Genomic DNA, 9784 nt, shown 5'->3' with positions numbered 1-9784 from the left:
AAGTAATGTGCCGTTTTATTAAAAAAAATTAAAGACACTGAAGAGCAAAAGTGGAACAATAAAATTGAGTTTGAGATATACAGATATGTTTTGATTCTAGAAAAGCCTTTTTAAGACGTCAAGAGCATTGGACAGTTGATGACTGGAAAAGAGTACGGACAAATTATTTTAATTTATAGGAGCTTTCTAATTTCTCATCTTTTTTTTTAAGGTAATTTGGTCCGATGAGACTAAAATTAACCGTTTCCAGTCTGACGGGAGGTCCTGGTATTAGACAAACTCCAATGGACCACTTCAAGCACACCAAGTTAATCCAACGATTAAATTTGGAGGTGGTTGTTTGATGGTTTGGGGATGCATTACTCCCTTTGGAGTTGGTCCCATTGTGAAAATCGACGGAAAAATGAACAAGGACCAATACTTAAGAATTTTGCAAACGAATTTGCCGGTTGCTGTCGATATGTTACGTATGCAAGAGAAGCGTGTTATTTTTCAACAGGACAATGATCCAAAACAATCGTCAAAAGTTGTGCAAAATTGGTTGAGATCCCAAGCTTTTCAGACATTGGAGTGGCCGCCGCAAAGTCCAGACATGAATCCAATTGAAAGCTTGTGGAGTTTTTTGAAGCGGCAGTTGGCAAATTAGGCAAACCCTCCCAAAGGCATGCAAGAGCTTTGGGAGCGGATACAGGAGGAGTGGTTCGCGATTCCAACAGACTATATACATAACTTGTATGAAAGCATGCCTCGTCGACTCCAGGACCTAAAAAAATCGAGAGGGTTGTGGACAAAATACTAAAACTTGTGGAGTATCTAGAAGTTTTCATCCAGTGCAAAACTGGAACAATCCAGTTAATTCCATATTCAAGCGATTCTTTTATTTTCATCTGTATACTTTACTCTTCTCATGTGAATTTATGACAAGAAATATATTAAAAAACCGAAATATAAAATTAAATTTGAAAAAAGGTAGTTAATAAAAACAATATACTTCTGCGAAAAGAATTGTTTAATTTATTGTTCCACTTTTGCTCTTCAGTGTATATAAACAACCTCAACATATTCGAAATCTACCCTGGCGTAGCACTCCCTTACTGATTTACGACAACTTAAATGAAAAATAATCAGATATGGTTTTAAAGCATTGCAACTGCAATCATTTGAATATAAATTAGGCAATTAAATGGTTTCACTTCTCGCAAGTTTACTCTCTTTCAGAACAAAACAAAAAAGTACTTAAACTTCCGTATTTTATGTATTAATTCACATTTCAATTGGATACTAGAATCTCAAAATAATTACTTCACTGCATTTTGTACTTATATACTCGTACTTGTTGTTATTCTTGCTTTTTTTAAGTTTTATTTATGCAAGTAATTTTACAACCATTCTCGAGAACTCAAAGTTCATTTTATAGACTTATAAATTGAATTTCGCCAAGCCCAGCTCGCCAGTTGTCGGTATAACGTTCGTGAGTGTACTATAACTAGCGGTGTTTAGTGATTTAGAGTGAAAAAATGCGTTCGATTTTTTTCTTCGATTCAAGCCACAAATTAGCTCTGCTAACTTTTTTAGCGCTCTCTAGCCAGTGGCAAGTGCTTGCGGTCGATTTTCGTAAGTGAAACGGATATTGTGCTAAGATCTTTTGCGCCTTAACTTACGTCAGCGTTCGAACTTAATAAAAAATAAAGTGATGTAACAAAGAGTTAAATTATTTAAAAGCTGTTGAAAATTCATTTCTAAAAGTTTCACCGTCAATCAAAAGGAATAGCAGACCTTTTGATTATCATTCCACTTTCTGCAGACTTTTGGTAGTCGAAATATGGGCTTTGGTGGGGATGGCTTCAATAGTAAATAAAGTACAATGGGAATGTGTATTTTGTGTCACAGGCCTTCCGTGAGTCAAACACCAGTAAAAAATATATCCCTTTCTACGAATTGTTTCGGCTTCCGTTTCTAATAATCCCACTTTTGGAGAAATAATCCACGAAAAAGTTACGATTTTCCTTTGTAGTTGTATTGAGCGACAGAAAAGGCTTGCAAAGATGATTTGGTACTCATCAAATGCTTATCGATCCTTCAACACTTCGAAATCGTCATTCAGAGAAGAAAAGTCTCCATTAAGCCCCTCAGGAATCCCTAGAAGGAGAGCTAAATTACAATGAGAATTCTGACCCAAAACAAAAATTCGGAAAATTTCTACTATGTTATAGGTCACGTTGTGAGTTTTTCGTCTTCGCTTTATTTTCTATTATCAGGTGAAGAACTAAAAGTATGATCGTTTAATGATTTGTTGGATTTGTAGTTAACGCAGAGAAAATATGGAAAATTTATCTTTAAAACTGTGTAGCAAGGTCCTCTTCTATCTTGTGTCAAGCAACTCAAGGAACTCAAAGTCTCCTAACAGAAAGATTTTCGCCGAAATGCAATTCGAAAAATGTTTCTGTGAAGCAGTACATTAAAACGTTCCTCTGTTATAAGTAAATGAGGCTCTTCTTTCAATGAATTTTCTGCTAAGCTATGAGTGACGGTGTATGTTCGGTCTCTTCATATTGGCTCTTCAGCCAAGACGTATTTTTATGGAAACATAAGTAGACAAGTCTACAGCATGAAGCTGGTTACAAACATGATGGAGCCAGACGTGGGCGAATAGAACTTGTCCATGTCACAGACGCCGTGCTGGGCTCTCCTAAAGTAATGCCGAAATTACAATAGTTCTGGAAGAGAGTTTCCCAAGTAGAGGAACTGTTTTAGTAGCCTACCTCCCCCGCCAAACAAAACAAAATCTGTACTCTCTAGGACTAACTTTTAGTTTACAGGTCAACTTATGTGTAGGATGTAATTGTCTCTCGTCTTTCTAGCACTGAAGAAATTTTGAATTCTACCCTCTACCCATCGCAGTAGCTCATCCGGACCAAGTTCTCTTATTAAACTTAGGATGACGTTAGGTTGGGCTGAGAGTATATGCTTTTCTTCTAGCTGCAAGTGGCCGAGATGTCTCAACCTGCTCCGAATATTTTTGGACCTTTTTGTAGCTCATTTTGATATTCTTCATCTGCCACTTCGTGGAACCCATTTAGTTGGCAAATAATCCTGTACCCTGATGAGTCTTTCGGTATTTTGACTACCCGTAGCATGGAGGAGAATAGGATACTATTTGATCTTGGTGCTATTTTATTCGTCTTTGTTTTCGTTGTTGTTATTGTTGTTGTTGCTGTAGCAGCATAAACCTTCCCTTTACATACAAGGGGAAATCGGTTCATTACGGAAACGTAGAATCGCCTGTTGTAGGAACGTGGTCTTTGTTGTTGTTGGAATGTAGCTGGAGTGACAGTCATCCGCCGGATATAAATCCGGGACATTGCAGTAACGTAAAATCAACTGTCGTGGGAAATTTGCCTTCATCGTGGGTATCGGTCAAGGCCACTTTGAAGGGTTAAGCATACTTTAGCAGCTCAAAGCAAATCAAGAATAACTATAGGTCTTAATATTTTGTCAATAACTTCAGCTTATGAACGCTAAGACCATCTAATTATTTTTTAAATTCAATTTTTACTAAGTTTCGGCTAGAGCCGCGCTCGATATAGTCTCACATTTTTGCAGATCCTGATACGAAATCTAATAACTGCGATCGACAAAACCACGGGACTTTAACGGCTGATTAACACTGTTTTCATACTTACAAAAGCTGGTCCTTAGTATTACCAAGGGATGCCTTTGTCTTAGTCAAGGATCTTGTTTGTGATGTAGAGACCTGTTAATGAGGCAAAGAACTCCGAATCAAGGCAGCTAAGTCGGAAACAAAAAAAATTCTTGGACAATGGCAAAGATGCTGCTCCATAGTATATTTCTGCAAGCTTCAACTTATTTTATCTTATTGCTTTAAGGCAGTGTTTCTATAATATCCTAATTCCAAAGTTACACTTTACTCTTCAACCCAGTAAAGTTGATAAGCCCTTATGACTTCATCGATGTTTCTTTACAAATGTTGGGTATCTGTGAGGTCTAATTTAGAATTGCCGCCGGTAGTATTATTATCGTAACAGTTTTCTTATTCATTTTACTCGTTTGCAGAGACATTTCTTTAACTCCTCTTTTTTCTTTTTTTTCCGCTTCTCCCAGCTGCTCCCATAACGAAATGTCACTTTGGCGATGAAAAATGCATGATCGAGCAGGGGCAAAAGTTATTGAATAGAGCTGCCACTGGCATACCCGAATTGGATATACCCAGTATAGAGCCGCTGGTGGTGGAGAAGATCGAAATGTTGGGCGATAAGAATAGCGCATTAAAAGTGGACTTAGTGATGACAGATGTGGAGTTCCACAACTACACAAAACCTAAGATAACCGTGATAAAGTGAGTGCTAAATTGGGGAATGTTTAAGAAAAAAATTAAATTGGTAGAAATATCAAGCAATTTTTCCTCCAAAGTGGTATTAATTTTGTTCTGTTAATTTTTTTTATTTATTTTTCTTTTCTATTTTATTTCTTTTTTTTGCTACGACTTTTTTTGCAATTCGCACAACGCCCTCCACAGAGGCTTCACCAAGGACCTCAGCAAGCCGATGAAAATTGTAACGCAAAATATCAATCCACGCTTAACTATTAAATCCAAATATAAAGTCGATGGAAAGATACTCGTTTTGCCCATTAAAGGCGAGGGTGAATTGACATTGACACTGGACAATGTGAAGTCTCGCTTCACCACCACACTTCATGCCGAGCAACGCGATGGAAAACAATTTTTGATCATCGATAATATAAAAATCGAAACACAAGTGGACAAGTGAGTTGAAGTAAAGTTGACAGTAGAGGGCAATTAAATATTAAAATTCATATAAATAATTAGTTCAAATTTATTATTTCATTCATTATTTATTCAATTAGGACTATTAGGACACACATTTTTTTATTTATTTTATACATACAAAGTATTTACTTGTATTTTTAAATTTATCCAATAATTAGTGCAGCGTATTTGTGGGATATTTTTCAGCTGGAGTATTAAATTGAAAATCCCACAAAAATTTATAATTTTTTTTTCGAAAAGTTTCATCTTCAAACTTTTTTACTTCTAATATTTTTGATAATTTTAATCAATGAAGTGAAATACTCGTAACTGAGGAAACACTTTTTTATAAATTTTTTTTTTTTATGAAAATGGAAATTGTTGGTGTTATTCACGTTATTTATTTCCTATTAAATGCAAATAATTGCAATGGCATAATAATAAAAATCAGGACGTACGGCTATAACAGAAGTTGTCGGGGGTATAATAAATAAAAAATATTATTTTGGCACACAGCGATTTTTTTTGTGTGAAATGAATGATTTTTACACAGAAAACAAAAACCTTGAATTTTGAAGAAATATTTTTTTTTTTTTTTTAATGAAATTAATGATAGGAACACCTCTTCTTTGTTTGTTTTTTGTTCCTTGTAATCATATTTGGATTTTCGTTTTAGTATTTCATTTATTTGGAAGAAAATCAAAAATATACAAAAAAATATTTTTATAAATTTTTTTTATAAAATTTCTTGTTTTTATAAATTCTTTTTTTATAATATACAAATTTTTTTTTATAAACATTTTTTTTATAAACATTTTTTTATAAACATTTTCTTCTAAAAAAAAGCTTGGTTTTAATAAGAGTTGCGAATTTCTTCAAAAACTGAAATTTTTTGTTCTTTAATGTAATTCTCAAAATTTCTTGTGCAATGACAGTCCATGGCCCAAAATAAAACGACGTAATTTCAGAGAGTGAATTTTTTATGAACGAAAATGTTTGTTATTAATGAAAGGAATACGTCTTCTTAAAAAAGGTTAAACATTAAAGTTTCATTTTTTCTTTCGCGTTTTAGTAGTTTATTTGTTTTTTGTTTGCTTACAAAGATGTAAAAAAAAAAATTTTTTTAAAACAAAATTTCTAAAAGAAACAATTTTTTAAAAAAATTGTTTTTGTAAAAAAGTTGTTTATGTAAAAAATAACTTCTCGTAAAAAAATAAGAATTGCGAATTTCTGAACTTTCTTCAAAAATTGAAGTTTTTTGTTATTTAATTTACAATAATTTTTTCAATTTCTTGTGCAATGACAGTCCATGGCCCAATATAGAACCGGGTCGTTACAGAAAGTGAATTATTTTATGAACCAAAATATTATTGTACTTATTAATGATATCAATGATTTTTCATGCGTTTTAGTAGTTCATTTGGAAAAACAATTGTTATGAAAAAAAATGCTTTTTGTAAAAGTTGTTTTTTGTAAAAAAGTTTTTTATGTAAAAAAATTGTTTTTTTTTGTTTTCAAAATAAAAAAAGAGATGCGAATTTCTGGTCTTTCTTCAAAAACTAAATTTTTTGCGCTTTTAAGTTAATTTTTAGAATTTCTTGTGCCGTTTTACTATTTGATTTGCTTGCGACTTGTTTCCGAAATTGGGATAAATTGTGTTTCTTTTAAAAAATTCATACTCATTTTTTAAGAAGCTAAAATTTTTTAAACTTTATTCAAAAGTGTATGCTTACATTTACCAATAATATTTTTTAATTACATTTTCAGAATTTTTGTGTTTTTTTTTGTATCGATTCCGAAATGTAGGAGGATTTAATGAGAAATTTTTTCTTTAAAATTATATGCAAAAAACTCTTATTGGTAAAAAAATTGCATGTTTTTGGTAAAATTTTAAATTTTCGAATTTTCTTTAAATACTTATATTTGGATTTTAAATTTTTTTCTTTGTTTTCAGAATTTTGTTTGCCGTTTTAATATTTTATTGTTTTTTGTTTGCTACTTTAATGACGGAAAATTTAATTAAGAATTTTTTATTTTTTATTCCATGCAAAAAAAGGGATTTCTTGTAAAGAGAATACATATTAAATATTTCTGAACTTTTTAAAAAAATGTGAACTTGCTGTTCTAATTTATTTCTTCATTTTCCGAATTATATGTGTCGCCTTAATACTTTTTTCCCTTTCTTATAAAAAAACGTGCATGTTATTAGTAAAAGTTAAAAATCTGAACTCTCTTCAAAAATTTATTTTTGCAAAAAATTTTATTTTTTTTTTATCTTTTCATACAATATTTTTTTTCTTAAATAGATTTTCTCTCATTTTGCCAGCAAGTATGATCAGCGTATGTTAAATATGTTAAACTTGCTCTCCCGCTTTCTCACTCTCACTCTCCTCCTCTCTCTCTTCCTTCCTCGCTCTTTCCCCTATATATCTCTTTCCATCTCACTCTCTTTCACTTGCTTTCTTCTGCTCAAGAATGATAGAAACAAGATTGCGCTCATCAGAGATCTCTTCACAATAAATTTAGTGCTTTTTTATACCCAAAATGCAAAAATTTGTAGGTTTGGTGTTTGTTTCCTTTTGTTTTTAATTTAAAGTTATCGAAACTGTAAGTTAAACAAATACTGTATTATTGAACAAAAGAATGTGAAAAAAGGTCACTCAGAGAAGATTTTAGTGCTAATGCACTGTTGATTCATATAAAGTTTGATATTTTGAAAGTGGAAATTTAATTTTTTGCTCCTTTTAAGTTAATGCAAGAATATTAAATGTTCTCCTCTCAACTCTTCTTAACATTAAAAACCTTTTTAGACATTTAAAAAACGTTTGAATTTACTGAATGCGAATTAAAACCATAGAGGTGTAATCGTTTCTTTCGATCCTCAATCCTTAGTGGGACATAGGATATCACGAAGTGTATTCATAGTAAAAATAAGAAACAGAATACCAGAAAATACTGAAGAAACCATAACGACATTTTTACAAGAAGAGTACCTTATCTTGTTACATAACCTGAAATATAGCAAATAAGTAATTCTCTTAACAAAAGAGTTGCTCTTAACAAAAAACTTATAAGTTAATTGTACATAACCATAGCGCATTTATTAAAAAAAAACTAACATTTAAAGACAATTTGTCACGCATGCAAAGATTTTTAAGTAATTCAATAAAAAATTGGTATTTATTTTCTTTAAATGGGAATTTTAGTGCCTTTTATATCCAAACCTAGGCAACACTGAAGTAGCGAGAGAGAGATTTGACTGCTGAAAGCAGAAGAACGCTAACAACAACTGCAATTGCGGGCAATGCGATCAGATGTTAAAAAAAGTAAAGCTAAATAAAACTGAGTGAATTATTGAACTACATAATATTTAAAAAGTGCATATTTTACAAAATTACAAACTTTAGTTTTAATTAGAACAGGCTAGAAAAATGTCATGAAGAAAGAACTAAAGCTCCGAGACTAAATAACAAAAAAAGAAGAAGCTAAATCAAATTACGAAAATGGTAATCTGACCATACTGGTGCTAAAACCATGTAACTCATTGTCAAATTCGCTGAGAGCAAAGTAACGGTACCACGATAGGCGCCACCTCATTATTCTTTCCATTATGCTTCTGCCTATAGTTGCTTCTATAACCTCCATCCCTTTCATGTATCACAAACGCATTTGCCTCTGAATTTTGAAACCCCTTTACATTCTCCATCTTCTCTTCTAGAGCCACCACCGACATGACTAATCTGTTTAATGGCGACAAAGCGCTCTCTGAGAGCATACTGAAAGTAATGAACGAGAATTGGCGTGTACTCAGCGATGAGCTTACTCCAAGAATCAACGAGGCTGTGGCCAATAAACTTAAAGTGCTGATGTCAAAATTCTTCAAGGATATACCCTATGAGGACTACTTTTTACCGGAGTAAATTAGATAATTACAGTGAATGTTGAATAAATAAGTAGTAGAATATTTCAAAGAAGATTTTTTTCAAATTAAAAGTTGTTAAACAAACTTAAGTACTTTTATTATAGGAGTGGCTTTGTTTGGAAGCAGTACCACTGCGAGTATGGGCTGTGCAGGAAAGAAATTATATTTATTTATTTGAAGAAGTCAAACAAATATAATTTTAGGCTGACTAATAAAACTCAAGGATAGTTAAAAACTAAAAGGAATAAAAAAAGGATAATGAATAACTAACTAAAAAATAGAGTTGAATAGTACAGAAAACTCCTTCTTGGAAGCTGAGAAATCTAGCCAGTTAAAATTAGAGATCTCATTAAAATCACGAAAAGCTCGATCAATTGGAGCATTTCGAGCTTAATTTGCATTGAATTTATTTAAGTCGACTTATTAAAAATTCTGGTTCATAAAGTTCTGAAAGTGATAAGGTATGGGATTATAAAACTTAGCTAAAATAAGTGTTTCCACCTGAGAATGCTTCTCATGTTGCTAATAGAAAAAAAAGTTGTTTGTTTCTAAAAATGGTCTTGAAATTTTGTCTCTTCAGGGGATAGGCGAAGTCAGACTTTTAAAAAAATTGATTTTTTTTTGCATTTTCTTAAAGTATAATATCATACAAATATTGTGTGAGTTATTCAACAAATAACAAAAGACGCTCGGGCGCTCATAAATCGATAGCAAAACTTTAAATGCGTTTTTCTCAAAACTAGGTTTTTGGAACTGGTGATCACTGTAACTTAAAAACCGCTTAGTAGATTTCAATAAAATTTATACTACTTTTGAAGAACATAAAAATGTCGTGCCTGATCGAAGGATTTTTTTTTTCATTCATAAAATTCGATTTTTTTAAACAATTATCGGTTTCTTTATCGAAAATCTGAAAACTATTTCCTGAGGCCGCCATATTATTATTTTTGCAAACAAACTTCGATCAGACACAAGATTATCCATTAATAAAATTTCTCTTGTGCGATTGATTTCACTGTGTGACAAAAAAAAAATTAAATATACTTTTATGGAGACCTAGCACAACTTATGGC

General features: G+C 32.0%; 1 protein-coding gene across 1 annotated transcript; it reads left to right on the top strand.

Moving 5' to 3' along the window:
* The first annotated feature begins 1435 nt into the window (after positions 1–1435).
* Positions 1436–8797, top strand: LOC128858888 (circadian clock-controlled protein daywake-like). The gene is made up of 4 exons (XM_054095444.1): positions 1436–1614; positions 4123–4357; positions 4538–4786; positions 8508–8797. Exons 1-4 carry the CDS (start codon positions 1518–1520, stop codon positions 8707–8709), a joined length of 783 nt encoding a protein of 260 aa, XP_053951419.1. The 5' UTR covers positions 1436–1517; the 3' UTR covers positions 8710–8797.
* Positions 8798–9784: the final 987 nt, after the last annotated feature.

The sequence above is a fragment of the Anastrepha ludens genome, chromosome 3 (assembly GCF_028408465.1).
Source record: "Anastrepha ludens isolate Willacy chromosome 3, idAnaLude1.1, whole genome shotgun sequence".
Taxonomy (NCBI): domain Eukaryota; kingdom Metazoa; phylum Arthropoda; class Insecta; order Diptera; family Tephritidae; genus Anastrepha; species Anastrepha ludens.
The sequence above is the reverse complement of the archived record's forward strand: the minus strand, read 5'-3'. Positions and strand labels throughout refer to the sequence as shown.

Bases quoted from the DNA above. Each gene is read 5' to 3' on its own strand.
- LOC128858888 (XM_054095444.1), top strand. From the start codon at position 1,518: ATGCGTTCGATTTTTTTCTTCGATTCAAGCCACAAATTAGCTCTGCTA. The intron at 4,358-4,537 runs GTGAGTGCTAAA...CGCCCTCCACAG, and splicing joins CCTAAGATAACCGTGATAAA to AGGCTTCACCAAGGACCTCA. The intron at 4,787-8,507 runs GTGAGTTGAAGT...CTTCTCTTCTAG, and splicing joins ATCGAAACACAAGTGGACAA to AGCCACCACCGACATGACTA.